The sequence below is a fragment of the Labrus mixtus genome, chromosome 14 (genome assembly GCF_963584025.1).
Source record: "Labrus mixtus chromosome 14, fLabMix1.1, whole genome shotgun sequence".
Classification (NCBI taxonomy): Eukaryota; Metazoa; Chordata; class Actinopteri; order Labriformes; family Labridae; genus Labrus; species Labrus mixtus.
This window is the reverse complement of record NC_083625.1, coordinates 5,390,930-5,409,984: the sequence shown is the minus strand read 5'-3', so window position 1 is coordinate 5,409,984 and position 19,055 is coordinate 5,390,930. Positions and strand designations below refer to the sequence as shown.

Below are 19,055 nucleotides of genomic sequence, written 5' to 3'. Positions count from 1 at the left end.
AGTGGATTTATTTTTTTTGGCCATTAAAGATTTGAAATTGATGATATTCAAAACTGTGAGTGTCCCTGCTGCTCTAGAGCCGCAATCAGTTTCACTGCGAGTCATTTACATTTCTGCTGAATTATTATATAATTAATAATATGTAAATATGTAGACATTATCATAGAGCAGCTTTCTTTTTTAGGTTGGCAGTGTTGATCACAACTGATAGTCTAAAACAAAGGTTAATATATTCATGAACCCCAGATCTCTTATGAACGTATTGGTGACATCTTTACCTTTCTGGAGTGTGTACAAAAACAAAAAGAAAATTAAATATCTTAGAGGAGGCCACTTGAAGTTTGAAGAAGGCAAATATTAAACGACTACAGCAGAGATGTCGCATAAACATCACTGGACTACAAAAAGTATATCTGAATTTAAACCACGCTGTCGTTGCATAAAAAGATATTCTTTATTAAAACTGCATGCAAATCCCATTATTCCCAGACCAGATCATTTAGTGGCAGAGGGAGAATTGTGGTGTCAAAAAAGATTAGCAGTCCGAGTCACTCTCACATTCAGAGCATGGTTTCTTTGGGCGGTTCAGTCGACAGGACCAGCCAGCACAGTTTCCAGGGCGCTCTGAGCCTCTGCGATCTGCTGCTGCAGTCTCTGCTTCATGGCTTCGTTCTGGGCCTTCTTCAACATATCCTGCATGTCTCTGATGGCCGCTCTGTAGCCTGGGGCGTTGTGAAACACTCTGATGGCCTTGTCGCCGCTGCACACCAAGAAGCGCCCGTTAATGTCAAATCTGAGGTCGTTGATCTCCTCGCTGTGGATGCCGTTCAGCTCCTCCTCCAGCTGCCCAGTGGTGGCGTTGTACATGGCCACGTTACAGCCGTCGCTGATGGCCACCACTCGGCCATCCGGAGACAAAGCCGCCAGGCTACCGTCGGACGATGCACAGGGGACTGTCTTCAATAGGTAGGGGTCCTGCTGCTTTTTGTACTCAACGTTTGTATTCCACAGCTTCCACGTACCGTCTTTGGAGACAGTCACCATTCTGATCATTAAAGGAAAGAAAATAAAACAATCACATGTCAGAACTGGCTCAATATTTCTAACAAGAGACACTGAGGATGAACATCATTTTTTTTACTTGTTTGCAATCAACCCATGTGCACTTACAAAGCTCTCTTACATCTTATATCTTCTTTCCTTAATCCCTCAACACAAGGGTTAAGAAAACTTGTGGGCTTATGTACTAGGCTATGATTTTTATTACTATGAGGATAGAAGGTATCCATTGAGATTGTAAAAACCACAACCTATTGTTTTTACACTTCAATGTGTTATTACTAGATGTTAGATGTTTTACTTTATTCAAAGCCAGGTTGGCTACTGACTGCTGACAGCTGCTGACTCTAAAGGGTCAAAGAGATAATCATCCAAATCTCTACAGTGAATAGAAATAAGTAATAGTAAGTAAAAAACTGTGATAGCTGCCTCTTTGATTTTTGTCGTGTAACAAGAAAAAGCCTTGTTTACCTGTGAGAGTCATTGGAGAAGGCGAATGCATGGACTCCTGCCGAGTGGCCCTTCAGGTCGAAAGCTCGAGCCACCTCTTTGAACTCTCCTCCCTTTCCGAAGCAAACCTCCCACACCTTCACATCAGGAGTGAAGCCACACGACGCGACGAACCTGAGACAGACAGCACGCTGAATTACATCTCCCAACACATCACCCAGGATTCAATACGTTTTAACATGTATCATAATCTTGATACCTGCATTTTATAATGAAAGAAGGGATTTCTCCGTCATGCAGGCATTTAATGAATGATGAAAAAATACATGTGGGGTTGAAGTGTAAGAAGTCTCTGAGTTTGTTTCATGTCACTTCATGACCAGACATTAAAAAATAAAAGTAGTTTAAAGGGAAAAAGTACCTTAAAAGCTAAAAGTGTTTTTAATACTTTAAAGCAAATAGATGTTGGACAGAATTCAAGAACTGAAGCCCACATCTCGTAAAACAACCATCTAATCATCTTCCACCTCTTACGATCAGAAAAATTTAAGAGAGTAAAACCTACATTGATCACCGAGGACAGATGTGGTATACTTTGATGTATAGGTCTTTTGTTGTTGATCAGAGTTTTAAAAAAAAGTTGCATTAAATCAGAAAAAAAAAACTATTTCGGGGGGAGAAGGGGGGAATTTTTTAGGCTCTGTAAAGCCTAGAGAGATGTTGCAGTGATGGAGGTTTGGTACTGACCTGCCACACGGGGAGATTGACGCATAAGAATTGGTCATCTGGTTGGTGTTGATGGAAGCCAGTATCTCTCCTTTCAGGTCCCAGATGTGGATGGTGGTGTCGGTCGAGGCGCTCATTATGAACTTGCCTGCAGAGAGGAAACACAAAGCTTTAGCACATCTTTGTAATACTCATCTGGAGACTTGTGACAAATACACCTACTTACTTCCGCATGAAATACTGAAAACAACCTGTAACCAATAAACCACTATGATGATATTATATTTCTAAGAATTAATCAGATCAATGACTTGAAGCTATGAGCAAAATGTTCACTCTGTGGTTTGTGTATTCCAGCTGCTCGTACTGTGTATACTAGAACGTTTTGTTTACTTGTACTGTGTTTATTTAGAACTAGAATCATAAATTGATTGTTCTTTAAAATATATATAAAGCAGTTATAAATAAACCTGGGTAGTCCACCAAGGTTTATGCGTGGGAAACACTTTATTATATTATATGATTATATAAATCTCATGGGTCAAAAATCTAAAAGGATAACATCCCTAATAAAACAAACGAAAATGACTCATTTCTTCATGTCTCTCAGACATTCTGTGTGTTCTGTACCCGTCTCTGCTATGCCGATGTTGATGATGGGGGCTTTGTGTTTCTGTGGAAAGTCCTCCGGTGCAGCTTTGAAAGTCATGGTGCCATCCTCCTTTTTGATCATTTTGAATATTCGAATTGTGTCTCCATTAGCCAACCAGGTGATAAACGCCCTGCAGACAAAAAGAGAAGAGTCAGTGAAGGAGGTGCTTGCATGATCAATCAATCAAACGTTATTTATATAGCACCTTTCAGACAAATTAAACTGCAGCTCAAAGTGCTTTACAAGAGTGCAGAAAATTTATTGACAAAAAGTAGTTTGTAAAATCATTGAGAGACTAAGGCACACCAATAAGAATTTCATAAAATAAAAATATCTTTAGCCAGCCATGATACTGTCAGGGACATCAGAGCTAAACTTAACCATCATACAGCTACAAAACAGTGAATCAGAGAAATAAAAAAATCAACATACTGAAGATAATAACAAAAGATCCTGAGCTTGCAGGTGATAAGTTTCTGTAGATAAGTTTATGTGTTGAATTATACATTTTTAGTAAAATGAGGTGGGGAAAAAAATTACCTGGAGTCCGGGCTGAAACGAACTAGAGTGGCATGATCCAGATCCACGTTGGCCCTCAGGCACTTGTGTTCTCGATCCAGGAAGTCTTTTGTGCTCCAGATCCGAACGGTGCGGTCGTCAGCACACGAGGCCAGGTACTTCCCGTTACTGCTGAAGTCAATGCACGTGACATTTCCACTGTGGCTCTGAAAAACAAGGTCACAAAACACACAAATAATTAGAGAATGGCTGAGAGATATTTCCTTTCCCTACTGATATGTTCCTAAATAACACGGCTATTAGAAAGTGTATCTTTTACATGTTGTATCGTTAATCCAGTTTACCTTTAATGACGATGCCAACAGCAGATGGCTGAAGGTGTGTTGTGAAGCTTTATCCTTACGACTGCGCTGCTTCTCCTGCTTCGGTTTCTTGGATGCCGGTGCCTTCGTAACGCTGCCTTCAGCTGAGGGACAGGACGCAGGGAGAATAAAACATAAATCATGATAACAAAGCATCACATGATCAAATCTAACTATAAGCTCACATAGGATGATAAAGGCCTCTGATAAACAGGATAACATACAGCAGCTTCCAGCAACTGTTGAGGAACGACTAACCTTCGCCCTGAGTATGTGGTGTGATTACTCAAAGCTCAAACTTACAGAAGGGACATTGTTGGAGCCTAATGATGTGTTTGTTTTGTGTCATGCTATTTTCCTTGTGGTTGTTTGTGTTGGCCCTCTACTGGGCACTATGTGTAGCCTGGGCGGATGCTGTGGCTAAAGCAAGGCTCCAGGTGAGGTGGGACAGGTGATTGAATGGAGGCAAACAGTTTTTTTTTTTACGGTGTCAGCCTGTCGGAGTTAAACGCATCCAATGCGGATTTGTTTGTTTTATTTATAGACGTAGTGGTTCGTCATTTTTTCCTTTATTTGATAAGAAGTGTTTAAAAATAAATAGATTGAAATATCCAAATCACAACATCAATGGACTGTGTTAATTTCTTCCAGCTAAGCATGCGTCCGAAAGTTTCCACATTCATCCCTCAAGTGACTTTTCTAAACAATATTGGGTTTGTTGGTCACTACAGACATCTTTGTACCATATTGGTTTTTAGTGTAATGAATGGAGTCCCTGAAGTCCCAAAAAGGTAAATGAAAATATCTGTGCGCACAATAAAAATTATTTTGTGCGCATTAGATGGTTTTTTTTCTACTTTTTGGGACTTCAGGGACTCCGTAGTAATGATTACAGCGGCCATTGACTCAGATGGACAAAGGCAGACATTAGTATGGAGGACTTAAAGTGCCAAAATAAAAAAATAAAAATTAAATAATTATGTTATTAAATAATAATAACACATGCAAATAATTATTTAATAACACATGCATTTAATTAATTAAATAATTATATATTTGTTGATTTATTTCCAATATTAAATAATTGATGACACATTCAATGATTTAATTAATTATATATTTATATATTTTATTTTGGCACTTTTAGTCCTCCGTACATTAGGACATTTTGAATCCTTTTCTGCATAATTAATATCCGTGGATAGACCAGAAAGAGAGCAGTCATCCCATTGGTCCGTTAATGAAACCTTCACCGATTGGCTATCGACAGGTCACAGTCGCTTAAAGTTGCTCTAATTTGAGTTATACTCGTTTAAAAGTCGTTTTTTTTAATGAATGAGCAGTATAAATCTGTACTGTCCTGCTCAGGCTCGTTATTAATAAACAGAGTAGAAACAGTAGTAGTAGTTTCAGTGTGTTAAAGTCCTCTGAGGTCCTGACGGAGCAGCTGGTGACTCACCGCCTCCCTCGGCTACACTTACGTTAGCTTGCACAGCACTTACCGGTGAACTCCGCCGCCTGCTCCAGCTCCTCTCTTATTTCTTCTTTCCGTCTGCCCACCGCTAATGCAACTAAAACAACCAGAGCACCTAATAACAACGTCAACGCGAACAGAGCAGCTATCTCCATGTTAAACGCTTATTGCCACGTACTTTGCACCGCTATCGTCTACTTGGCCACTACTCGGTTCACTGCTTGGACACTGCGCATGCGTACAACTCTTCTTCGTGGTCTTTATTCTTCTTCCATTCCGTTGATTAGCGGCAAACCGATATATACAACAATTACCGCCATCTAAAGGATTAAATTTATCACCATAAATAAAAACAAAAAAATTGTCTGCGTCAGCTCAGCTCCAAACTTTTCTGTAAGTACAAGCAGGAGTTTACTTCAAGTTTACTTTTTCTTTAAATTTTATTTTATTTACCATTTTGTTTTGTACCTTTTGCACTATTTAGAATATATTACTGTAAATATTATTTATCTTATTTGACCTTATTTTATTTTACCTTTTTCTATTTTACCTTATTTTATTTTATCTACTTTACCTTATTTTATTTTATCTTATTTTACCTTATTTTATTTTATCTTATTTTACCTTTATCTATTTTACCTTATTTTATTTAATCTTATTTTAGCTTATTTTATTTTATCTATTTTATCTTATTTTATTTTATCTTATTTTACCTTATTTTATTTTACCTTTATCTATTTTACCTTATTTTATTTGATCTATTTTACCTTATTTTATTTTATCTTATTTTACCTTATTTTATTTTATCTTATTTTACCTTATTTTGGTTGTATTGCACCGTGGGACGGAGACAAACGCAATTTTGATTCCACTGTATGTCTGGCATGTTTTGAAATTGACAATAAAGTTGACTTTGACTTTGAGTTAGAAGAGATTATGAATTACAGTACAAATACCATGACAAAAATAATTACCTCTTTTAAAGTTCAATGTCCCTTAAAACCATATATGAGTAAAAGAAGAGTCTGTAAAATAACTTATTATCAGGTAAGTGGCCCTGGTGTATGTTTTATTGTTGTAAGGTTTATATTATAAGATAGGTACGCCCTCTAAAATGTGAAAATAAACTATTGCTGGTCAAGCTGGAGCTTCGTTAACTTCTTCTTCAGGTTGGGTAGAGTAATGTGAAATCTGAGGGGTAGTGAGATGACTGAAGGGAGTTATTTTGTTGCCTTTATCTTTAAATTTCTCTTTGTGATGCCTATAAGAATATCTAAATCACTCAAAGGCGCCCCAAAAACAGCATGTGTAGGCCCCAGTATTCAGAACCACACAACAGCATGATAACTGTAACTCGCTGTAGGGCTGCAACTATGAATTTTCATAAACAATGAATCTAGATTTTTTTTTTTTTTTCAATTTATTATTTTGTCAGAAAACGTCACAAAATGGAGAAAAAAAATGGACCCAATACATCATCAGATTGGCATTTGTTTTGAAACACGACAGAAACCCGCTAAATTTTAAGTCAACCAATTAGTATGAGCTTGAAAATTAACTAAAATATTATCTCTAGCTCAGTGGTGCGAGTTCACTTCTCAAGACAGCTGTAACCATGGGAACCTCCATATTATGGTGACACGTGACAATCTCATTTGCTACTTTAAAACAAACTATTTAAAACTGACAGTTGAGCCATATATCGTTTTTTATTAATCTAAAGAGTAAAGAAAATAAATTACGTCAGATAATTCAGTTACACTAAAACATCACAGAGAACAATAAAAATGGCATGAGCGGCTTCTCAAATCCAGACTTTATACTAACTCTAAGCGGGCATTGAGAATATAATGTGCTTGAATATGTACTTAAGAGGGATAAAAGACCTTAGTGAGAATATCTTAAAGTTGAGACAAACGGTGTATATGCATTTCACACAAACACAAACCTTTAAGTAGTAGAACCAGAGAAAAACATTTTTTTTGCAGTGGTCTCTGTATGTCTTCTCTGGAGCTTTATTTTAAGAGTCATTCATGATGGAAACTTGAAGACATAGTTTGACTATCATTGCATGGTGTAAATACTGCACGGTTTCCTGTTTACTGAAGAGTGAAATGATGTTGATAAATGGTCTACTTAGTGCAAAACATGTAATTCAGAGTATGGAGTTGGGACACACCTAAACTGAACGATGAGTGGTCTTGGTTACATGGTCTCATGGTGGAAAAGAACTGGATCATGCAGAATTAACAGGGTTGTTGTTGGAATGTCCTCGTCCAATTTCCTTTTTATTTATTTATTTATTTTCAAAATTAACAAATCAAGAACTGCATCATACTGCTCACGTTTCACAAGAGGAAGTGATCATGACTACAAACTAAGATCCTTAAAAATAAAACCTGACTGCCAACATCCAGTGGATTTACCGTCAGGTTTGCTTGAAACAGGCTTCATCAACTCACCAAGAGACAGACATTGCAGAAAATAAAACTCCTGCTTCACGTTGACAATTTGTGGTAACGAAACATACAAGCTTTTAATTTGACAGAACGCGTTTCTTAAAATAAATCTGATGCTAAGTCAATGTGTTTTCATCTGTTGTAACAGTGATGTTGCAGACGTTCTGGTAGTGTGTTGCCGCGCAGATGTTTAAAAACTCAATATATGATCTTTATAAAACAGTAGATGACGATTTAATCTAATCAGGTTTGAGTGAAATCACACAGATTAAGTTCCTGGAGTAAAGAGAGGTAGTCTGGCACAAACAAACACATCTCAGGTTTAAAGGTTGGATAAAGATCACAGATTGTTTTCACAGGCATGAAGTTGAAGACTTAGCTTTGGGTTTGTCAGCACAAGTCAAAAGTAGTCATCCAAAGGGTAAACCGTCGTGCTAATTGTATCAGTATTGGTTATAATCACTATCAAAAAAAGGCCATCCACAGGAGGACTTCTGGGAATGCTCGTAATGACAAAGAGTATGAAACAAGAACACAAGGGTCTGCACTATCTGCATTAAGACATGTCGCCTTTTTCAGTGCAGAAACACATCATTCACTTACCAATGAGCCAATTAAAAAAATAATTTAAAATGCAAACGTCTCGTAACTTTACACGTACACCGCAACCGTGCATTCTGCCCTATTCAGACTCATTCAGATAATGTACTCAAATACTCAGAAACATACAAACCACTGCGCGCTTCACGTAAAAAAATAAATGTTTGAGCCAAGGCTCCACATCTTTGCCTGACTCAACTCTCTCTTTAAGACGAACCAATGGGAGTGTCCACATACCGTAAAGGAAAATTAACTTTGGATATGCTTTTGTTCAGCATTCAAACGATTCATCTGTCTTTTGTCCTCTTCACAAGTAGTACATTGTTATGGACTCCCGTCTCCTCGCTGCTACATTCCCTCACTGGGTCATGTAGTCATCCAGGCAGCATCAACTCAGCAAGTTGGTGTGCTTTTCTTTTTTTTTTTTCAGACTCCTCAGCAAACACAATGTTTTGGGCAAGCACAGCCCACTGGAGGAGGGGGGAGGAAGCAGAGAGCATTGGTGGCGGCCTGGTTTGGGGATGTTGGGCTTACAACAGAGCAATGTTGGCCAGATGAACCATAGCAGCAACAGCAGCGACAGCTCAAGTCCTCTGAAAGCGGTGCTGGACATGTGCAACAGGTTACTTCTTCCTGGTGTGTTGCCTCCGCGCCTGTAGCCTCTGGCGCGCTCCTGATGGTTTAGATCCGGCTCCAATAGAGAAGGTGGCAGACGGGGACCCTGATGATAAAACACACAGGAATTAGAAATAACCACATTAAAAAAGTCTTTCTGCCTCTTACATTTTAGGGAGCAGTAATAAAGTAAATACAGCGTGGCTCCCACACTTCAGATTAGCTGTTAGAGTGGTTCAGCCACATTTCTCTGGCATTCAGTGCAAAAGCAAAGTAGAGTGCATAAAACACTTAAGAAAAAGGGTGAGCATTTTGCTACTCTGCTTCCATTTGTAAAAAACACTTGTCCAAGTTTGTACCTCCTGAAGTTATGTAATTCAAAGACACGGCAAGATTCATTGACAGTAATGCTTTCATGCTGTGTTCCCCTCCATACAATGGCCTGAACAGTCAAGGTTGCTTAAGTCTCAGCATCAACAACGTACCAAATGCAGCATTGAAGCCTTGGACTGGAGTTCCAGGACTTCCAAAGGGAATTGGACCTGCAGCAGCACCCTGGCCAAAGGATGGAGTGGACGTTCCTGTAGAGGATGCAGCACACAACTTCATCAAACCCAACAAACGACAAGGTCTTAACTATTGAATTTTAATAGGATAGACAAATCTAGACTGCTTGTTAAGCCAAAACTAAATATCAGTGGGACTGGGAGGATGCAGATCTGCAACAAACGTTGTTAACAATTGCCCATTTGTTTTTGATTTTTCTGTGAGGGGCCATAAGTTTAGAATGAGGCGTTGTATCAGGTGTTTTTTTTTTTTACATTCATTTGTTTTTTTAATTGAAATCAAATTGGAAAGATAGATATTAACATAAAACAAATAGTCTGTGTTCCTTACCAAAAGCAGGTTTGTCAGTAGCAGCAGCCCCGAAGTTGAATCCCATCTGCGGTGCTGGATTATTGGATACCGGCGTTCCAAATTGGGGGACTTGCATACCACCACCAAAGTTAAACCCACTGGGGGCCGGCTGAGCAGGGCCAGGGGGGGCCGGCTGAGGAGCAGCACTGCCAAACGTAAAGGTGGCTGAGGAGGAGCTCTGAGTCTGGGTTGCTGCACCGAAGCTCGGTGCAGCTGTGGGTGCGGCTGAGGGAGCGGTAGTGCTACCAAAACCAAAACCAGTGGAGCTAGCTCCGAACGCTGGTTGAGCTGGTGTCCCAAAGCTGGGTGCTGTGGTGACAGCGGTTGAGCCAAAAGGGAAAGGGGGCGGGGCGGTGTTAGCAGCAGGAGCAGATGGTGCTCCACTGCCTCCAAAGGTAAACGGTTTTGACTGCGCTGCAGACGAGCCAAAAGTAGGCTGTGCTGCTGCTGCCGCTGGTGCTGCTGCTGCAGCTGCTGCTGCCGCTGGTGCTTGAAATGATGACTTCCCAAAGGAGAAGGTTGGCTGGGTGGTGGCAGCAGCTGTGGTGTTGGAGGTTGTGTTGGCCATAGCAAAGCCTCCGAATGAAGCTGTGGTTGTGTTCTGGGTAGATGCTGTCTGGCCAAAACCAAATACCTTCTGGCTGGCAGCTTGGGGATCTGGCTGCGGGGCACCAAATGAAAAGGTGCTGTTGCTGGAGGTCGTGGTAGCAGCAGCAGGAGCAGCTGCAGTGGTGGTGGCGGCGGCGGCGGCAGCTCCAAATTGAAATGTGCTTCCTGTGTTTGGCGCCTGCGTTGAGGATGAGCTGGTACTTGTTGTGGAGGGTGCTGACCAGTTTCCAAAGAGGGAACTCATAGCCGGCTGGGCTACAGGCGGTATGGCGGTGATGGAGCCGGTGGAGGCTGTGTTAGTGGTGGTGTTGGTCATGCCAGGAAAAAGAGATGGTGTGACTGTGGTGCTGCTGGTTAATCCACCAAACATACTTGAAGCAACTGAAGAGGCTGGGATGGTGGATGCAATGGATGAGGGCTGTCCAAAGCCAGGACTTGCAGTGGCAGCTCCAAAGATGGGCTTAAAAGTGGGGACAGTGGGTTTGCTCTCTGGGGTTGGTGTTCCAGAGGAGGTGGTGGTGACTGCAAAGATGGGCTTGAAGCCAGAAGCCAGCAGAGGGTTGGCGTTACTGACTGACTCTGAGCTGCTGGCTGGGGGAGCAGAAGAGGCGGGAACCAGGTTGGACGCTGAGGAAGAAGTGGTAGAAGTGGTGATCTGGCTCGTCAGTCCAAACAGACCGGCTCCTGTTAAAGATGGAGTGCTGCTGGGAGCCTTTGAGACCTGACTCAGCACCTGCATGAAGGCGGAGTGCTGCTCCCCAACAGCAGAGGAGGACTGAGGCTGGGATGCAGGAGGAAGCTGAGGGGAATCTACTGTAGTGGAAACCTTCAGGGTTAAGCTACTGGGTTGCACTGGTGTGGTTGATGCGGACACTGCGGACACAACGAGGAAATTGTTAAAGAAAACATCAAACTAGAAGGTGGATTATCAATACATGCCATGAGACATTCTGTTTGTAACTACGGTTTCAAAATGTAAACATTTTCAAGGACAAGGAAAATGACTCTCGAGTTTAGAGACGATTGGGACAATTTAACTTTTTCTACACTTTAGTGCAGTGATAGTACCTGTGGTTGATGTAGCAGCAGGTGTGGAGCTAACAGGAGCAGGTGTGATGCTCTTTTTCAGAGCCTCCAGCAGTGGGTTGGGGATTGCAGGTGCTGTGGTGACACTGCTGCTGGGACTGGGGTCCAGGTTAATGACTGGGATGGCGGAGCTGGCGGCGGTGACCAGAGGAGCCGCCAGGAGGCTGCTCAGGGTGGTGGTGCTGGTGGAGCTGGTAGAGGAGGTGGGCTGGGTTGAAATGGTGGCTGGGGGTGTGGGAGACTTCTCTGGCTCTGGTGCTGAACAAAGACAAATTCACAGAGAGTTTGGTTGGAGGCTTAACCAGGCAGCAGATGTATGACACTGGTCAAGTCCGATAGTTCTGGCACAACAATTCCCTTAAACATTATCTCTGAAAAAAGCAGATCAAAAGCTTGTCTATAAGAATGAATCTTATATAGAAGCTGCAGCCCTCTTGGAAGAGTGCATACGCTTAGCCAAAGCCTAAGAGTGAAAAGCATCTGTCTGGGAAATCTTCTGTTCAACTTCAGAGTTTCAGCTCTCCAGTAACATTTAAAAAAAATCTGAGATATTGTCAACTAAACAAACACTAAACACAACAAATACATTTTTCTTCTCTTTTATGTAGCTGTTGTTTTTATGTTTCACATAAGAGACTCCTGCAGACTTTAAAGTCCTGTTGCAGACGTCAGAAGCATCTTAAACCAACTTCCTGTTAACGTTAAGTTGTAGCATGTCACTCTTACAGAATTGGTATGTTTGAAAATGGAGAGGAGCAGAGCAGCATGAATAAACAAGTGTACAAGTTGAATAAGAAAAGTTAAAAAGTTCATAATATTGACTGATTCTTCTTACCAGGTGTCTCCAGGACCTTCTGGATCTTGCTGATGCCTTCCTTTTTCTCTTCATCCAGGTCTTTCACAGTGATAGTGTAGCCTAGCTCTGGAGGCGGGGGCTACAAATCAAGAGAAATCTAAGTCACTGGATCACGATTATATGAACTAGACTTTCTGAGAGCGTGAAGTCAGGGCGACTTACCAGAGAGATCTGATCGTCCCGGTTGCTGGACACAAGTTGGATCTTTCGTTTTCTCTTCCCACCGCTACCAGCAGAGTCCGTTGACGTTGAAACTGGGACCTTGGGGGCTGGGGTCAGTTTGAGTGCTACATCATGAAACACCAATGAATTAGAAAGCAATTTAAACAGAAAACTTATTACATGATATTATCAGAACAAAGCAATGTATTCCCTGCCCTATTTAAAATTCAAGTCCTTCATCATTGATCATAATCTTTAAATGTAAGTATGTAACAGTGTTGGCTCAGGAACACTTTTAAAACCCATTGTCTGTGAACACGGTTAATTGCAGCATTCACAAATCAATGTCAGCTGAATCCTAACATGCAAAGTGAACTTGTATATAAACCAGATTCAGAAATGCTGCGACCTTCTGTGGGCCTGAAGATTACAGAAACTGGTCTCCTCAGTTTCAAAATGCTAACAGAGTATTTTTAAAACAAGAGGTGATACAACAGAGTAGCATAATCCTGTCCCAACTTTTTTTTTTTATTTTTTTTTTTAATGTTGCTGGCATGAAATTCAAACGGCCGAATAATCTTCCAAAAACAATAACATCTCTCAGATTCAACATTTGACGTTTTGTCTTTTGTGTTATTTTCAATTAAATCTGGGCTTTCAAAAGATCAGATTTCGGTTTTATTTACATTTTACACAACGCCCCAGCTTTTATGGAAACGGGTTGTATAACGTAGCATTGCATCATCTGTCTGCTCAGCCACTGCAGATAAGCGAGACTTACAAGTAACAGGAGCCTTTTCGGATGCCGTGTGATCCGACCTCACTGAGGATGCTGAGCTGGGAGACTGTCCCTCGTCCTCTCTGTTAAAGAAACCACGAGTTAAAAACTGTAATCTACAATAACAAAAATAAGGATGACCAGCAAGACTCCAGCAGAGGCATACCTGGGTCTTTTGGCAACACCCTCTGGAGTCTGACATCGTGATGATCCGGGGCTGGACAGGGGAGAGCTGGGGGCAGAGCGTTTCTTCCACTGTAAAGAAAAGCAACAGAGACGGTTAGCTCCCCCTCATCTCTGCATTTCTGTGTTCACTGTACTGAATCAGACAGGTGTTACCTGGCTGAGGCCTATCGTAGAGCTGTAGGAGCTGTGAATTGGGTTTCTCTTGGATCCTGGGGTTCCTCTGGGGGCATGAACCCCACTGCCAGAGCTAATGGAGGAGGTGCGAGACCTCTTCAAGATGGACTCCTCTGCCAGCGAGGTCATCCCTCTTTTTAGGTTTCCTGGCCTGGAGGAAAAAAAGAGCACAGCATTTTCAACATTTAAAAATACGTATAGACTGTCACACTATAGTTCACACTGTGCCATGGGCTTTACGGTTTCAGATAGTCAGTCAAATTTACAGACAAGATCTGACATGTGTTTGTTCAACTCACTTAGGGACCAGCTGTGATGGTGCTCCATTAGGCAAAAGAGACCCAAAAGCAGAGTGGGCACTTCCACCGCTGTCGTTTCGCCTTGAAAATGAAAAAGGAATTACCAACATGAGCAAAGTTTCAACAAACTTTATTTATAAACCTAGAATTCAGTGACTCGTAATCTCTTAGATAAGGAAGTATCCATTTGTGTTGTAAAAAGGAAGGCTTAAAAAATGATTTCAAGTTATTTTCAGAAGTGTAATAGGTTACGTTTCTAGAAAACAAATGTCTTTTTAACATGCACACATATGGAAGTTACATACTATCAGCTCAACCTCATTACGCCTCATCTGCAGTATGACATGCATGACAGAATGGCGGGGAGACAGAGGAGATGTGTAACCACTGTGTGTGTGTGTGTGTGTGTGTGTGTGTGTGTGTGTGTGTGTGTGTGTGTGTGTGTGTGTGTGTGTGTGTGTGTGTGAAGTGCCCCCTGTGTGTTTACTCCCCGTGCCTCTTAAGCTTCCATAACACTATGATGCAATGAGAAACCACACAGGGGCACCAATTTTAGGCCGTTGCATGCCCAACGTGTAATTACTCATTACTGCATTGTTGTGGAAAATCACAACCTGTAAGTGGCTTCTGTCTCTTGCTCTGCATGTTTCACATTGGGTTGTTGCATTCTTTATGTTTAATTGCAATCACTTCAAACTTTTGCTGTTAGGAAATGTATAGAGAAATAATAATACTGTGAAAAAGCTTCCTAGCAGTGCAATGGTCCATCTAGAGTTGTCTTTTTAGCCGTACCTTCTTTTGCTTCTCTGCTCAATTGTAAAGCTTCTGTCCTCATCCTCCACGTCTCTCTTGCGACTTTCCTTCAACACCTTGAGGACACTCTCTCTGGAGCAGGGGTCCGCCAGGGTTCTGGGGTGTCCGGCACAACTATGATGGTCCAAACTAAAACATAAAAAGTACAGCTTGCGTCAGCTTTACCACAAATTATGGTTTTACTAAGCACTGGACTCAAAACCAATCATCATTATTGTGGAGTCCAGTCCCTCAACAAAAAGAATAATCATCTATAGATGGCAGTTTTCCAGACCTGGGTGTGATGTGGTGGTCAGGCCTGGCGATCTTCACGGTAACAGGGCTGAGAGCAGCAGGGGAGTTACGTGGGCTGAGGATGTTTTTCTGTCTGAAGCCATCCCACCTGACAGGAGGTAAGACTCCCAGTGATGAGACACCCGGCTGTTGCAGGGGGTAGTGACGCTGAGGGGTGATGGTGAACCTGCTCGTTGGGCCCAGTGGCTCACTGTTTGGACAGAACAACATGAAAAAATCGTTAATAAGTGTAACCTGCAACAATAATAAAAACACAGCCGTAATGTATATCTGTAAACTCATTTGTGACTCTACAAATTCAGTCATAGTCTTTTATACATTAACCTTCTAGGAAATGTCAAACTGTATTTCTTTTTAATCCAGCAGCTGGTAGCATCGTCAAAAATATTATTTTGAAGATCCAACCGAGGCCGAGATGTACATCAACTGAAAACTTAAAATCAATATTTACACGAGTGCACGGTCATACTCTGTCAAGGATAGGTAAACATTTTTTATCTACCCATGAGGAAAGTAGACACATTCAAGGTTACTAAAAGATCCACTGAAGCAAGAATCTGCTGCTGAATTAAAGTGTTTTTCCTGAAGTTGGATCAGGGGGAGCAGGATGACCTCATCAAAGCATCACGTGCAGTATGTTGGGATTATTTTTAACGGAGCATTTGAGGCTGTACGTTTGTTAAATTTCATGCAATTTTCTAGAAACATCAGCTTCAGGGGATCACTAGAAGACTTAAAGGGTACGGCCCCATGCCAACTAGCAACCTGACAAAGCACATTTACAAAGGACACATTGATATGTGATATTTTTCTGCAAAGTCTGATATTTTATGGCCTTGTCTACTTCATGAAGGTCTACTGATTGATTATTCAAATTTATTCCTTTCATCTAAAATGTTATTGTCTCATGTGACAGTCTTGATAAAGGCTGGGAATACATAAACACCACATTAAATCAGTCTATAGCCTTATATTTCTGTCAGTGTAATAGTTTTCAATTCTTACGTCCATATAAACTATAAACCGGGGTTGTCATGATACTAGGGCTGGGAAATATATCGAGTTTTTAAGATGTATCGATATATTTTCAAACAAGATATAGGGTAAGACAATATCGTTAATATCGATATAGTTTATGTTGCATTAAAATAACGTTACAGAGGTGCCAGGTCACCTTTTTCTCATCTCACTGATGACTGACTGTCTGTCTGTCCCTCTTAACCCTGCTCCTCCTCTCTCTCTTTTATTGTATTTTAATTTCATAATATTACTTTTTCAATTCACAAACAGGTAGTTTATTTTGTGTTTTCACTGTTAATAAAATACACATGATATATATCCAGTATCGCCATTCAGCTAAACAATATTGAGATATGAGTTTCGGTCCATATCGCCCAGCCCTACATGATACCAGATCTTTTAACATTTTGATACAATTTTGGTAAAAATCAGACAAATCATTATACCAGTTTCTATTCCACAGCAACACAGATACATGTCCTAGGCACCCAAATATTGGATTATTTCTTGTTTTGAACTATAAAAGGATTGCAATCAAAATCCTGCACACTGAATTGCACAAAAAAACTGGCATAAGAATGAATAAAGATCTAAAGTTTTAGGTACTTTTCGATACTATTGATCATTAAATTAAGTGAGAATCTTATTTTAAAACACATGGGGTCGACACTTTAAAATTTTACAAAACATTATTCGAAATCTCCACAAAGATTTTAAACTATGAACTCCAGCAAATTATTTTAGTTTATAATTTCCTCCTTAAATTTAAGATGTTTATTATGAGGGACAAAAAAAATGACTAAAGGATAAATAAATAATAAATTAATAACTCAATTAATGTGGGAAAGCATGCATTGATACATATATAACTGTAGAAATACGCTAATAAATGAATAAATACATGTAAAAGCCTTTTTCATTAACAAAGTGTATTTATTATTTATTCATTGATGTATTGTTTTCAGCATTTATATATTTATTTAATTATTTATACATTATTTTATGCATTTCTCCCAACATTTATTTAATTATTTATTTATTTATACTTACTCATTTTTTTGTCCCTCATAGTTTATGCACCGAAAACCATCAAAAGTAATGAATATAATTTAAATATCTAGTAGTGGATCAGGAGTAACAAAGGTTTCTGTGAGTTAATCATTAAAAACCCGCCAACAGATTGAAGTTTTATTACGTCACAACGGTTATTTACGTTGCAGCAGCGTGGTTTGATTGTAAACGTTACCCGGTAAATGACAGCCTCCGGTTGGGAGTGAGGACAGCGTGGTTCGGTCTCGCCAGCCTCTCCCTCAGTTGTTCTCGGGGGTTCCTCGCCGCTCTCGGCCTCCCGGACTCCGCGGTCGGGCTTTCTGGTTTCCCGATGTAGCTCCCCATGAGGAAATCCCGCGGGCTGAAAACAAACGAGTCACTCGTCAAGTTCTCCCTCCGATAAATCCCAGCGTCGACGAGCCTTTCTCTGAAGCGACCCTCCGATTCCTCCGGTTTGTTTCTGTTCCTCCTTGTTCTCCCCCGAGCGGCCGCCGACACGCCGGTAACCCCCCAACCCCACAACCAGCGCCGAACCACGGCTACGACGTTCTGCCCAGCCCGCGGATTCAGGCCTAACCTGGCGGGAAGCGGTTCTCTGCTGTGATAGTAACACACAATACAACACACTGCAACAATTAAAGTCACGTACAGAAAAGTTGGACTATAATAAAGAGCAAAACTAAGAACGCCTAAAGCAGAGAGTAGCGCTAAATGTTTCTCTCTAGGTGACATGGCGGCAGCGCGCCGCCGGAGGACTCTCATATCCCATCATGCTGCTCTGCTGGAATTTCTTCTTCTTTGGATTTCGCAACATCCAACCCTTTGTTTCATCAGCGCCACCCAGCGGACCGGAGGAGAACATGTTACAATTCACTTGGCAGAGAAGATAAACAACTACAGCTGTTTGAAACTCTCTCCAAATGATTTTAAAACTGTTTCCAGTGCCTTGATTGCCTCCAGTCTGGACTTTTGTACTATCCTTTACCTTGGTACCAGTCAGTCATCCCTGTCCCACTTGCAGATGGTTCAAAGCGCTGCAGTTATTTTTTTATTTTTTATTATTATTTATCCTTTATTTTAGCAGGGAGGACCCACTGAGACCGAGGTCTCTTTTCCAGGGGTGCCCTGCAGCAATACAAAAATAGAAACAGCACAAATATAAACATATTAACAGTTAACAATAATAGCATCCAGACACTGAAACACATATTCACACATGTAAACCATGTCCATTTAAATGAATTCATATTGCGAAACAGTTGCAATTTCCTTGCTGAGGTAGTTTGGACACAAGGTCTTTAAAAACACTGAATGAAACAAGAGAGGGCAACTTAGCTATCCTCTGAAGGTCAGTCCATATAACGGGTGCAGCAACACTAAAGGCAGTCTTTCCCCATTCAGTTCTAAACCTCGGTGTTTTCAAAGTGATCCAGTTTTGAGACCTTGTCGAATGGCTCGATATGTTTATGGACAGGAGAGTAGTAAGGTAAGAAGGGAGTTTACCTATAAGTGCCTTATAAATAAACAAAATACTGTGCTGCTTTCTTTGTTGACCCAACGAGGACCAGCCTACAGAACGATAAAGGTCACAATGGTGAGTTCGAAATCTGTCGCTTGTGATAAAGCGAAGAGCACTGTGGTAGCACAGTTAGATTGTTAACTGGGACCAGGCAAAGAGAAAGCATCTCTCCTGTTCTTGCATCTTTGCGCTGACTCGTGGTCAAGTACAGGATTGAGTTTAAGGTCCTTTAATTTGTTTTTAAGGTGCTTTACATGGCCTGCTCCACCTGTACATCTCTGACCTCCTTCACACCATCTCCATACCAAAACCTCTCGGGTAATCAGATCAGCTGCTCCTTGGTCTACCTCTTAGTATTTAGTGTTTCCCTTCTTT

General features: G+C 41.0%; 2 protein-coding genes across 2 annotated transcripts; both read right to left on the bottom strand.

The window, feature by feature from the left end:
* Window positions 1–435: 435 nt before the first annotated feature.
* Window positions 436–5,425, bottom strand: tbl2 (transducin beta like 2). Its single transcript, XM_061056442.1, has 7 exons — window positions 5,271–5,425; window positions 3,751–3,872; window positions 3,428–3,612; window positions 2,866–3,017; window positions 2,257–2,383; window positions 1,531–1,683; window positions 436–1,045 (listed from the first exon to the last, which is right to left on the bottom strand). Exons 1-7 carry the CDS (start codon window positions 5,395–5,397, stop codon window positions 586–588), a joined length of 1,326 nt encoding a protein of 441 aa, XP_060912425.1. The 5' UTR covers window positions 5,398–5,425; the 3' UTR covers window positions 436–585.
* A 2,072-nt stretch (window positions 5,426–7,497) lies between these two features.
* pom121 (POM121 transmembrane nucleoporin) lies at window positions 7,498–17,944 on the bottom strand. Its single transcript, XM_061056441.1, has 13 exons — window positions 17,358–17,944; window positions 15,072–15,281; window positions 14,777–14,926; window positions 13,985–14,065; window positions 13,665–13,836; window positions 13,492–13,580; window positions 13,329–13,408; window positions 12,548–12,672; window positions 12,365–12,464; window positions 11,512–11,787; window positions 9,814–11,316; window positions 9,402–9,497; window positions 7,498–9,022 (listed from the first exon to the last, which is right to left on the bottom strand). Exons 1-13 carry the CDS (start codon window positions 17,921–17,923, stop codon window positions 8,925–8,927), a joined length of 3,546 nt encoding a protein of 1,181 aa, XP_060912424.1. The 5' UTR covers window positions 17,924–17,944; the 3' UTR covers window positions 7,498–8,924.
* Window positions 17,945–19,055: the final 1,111 nt, after the last annotated feature.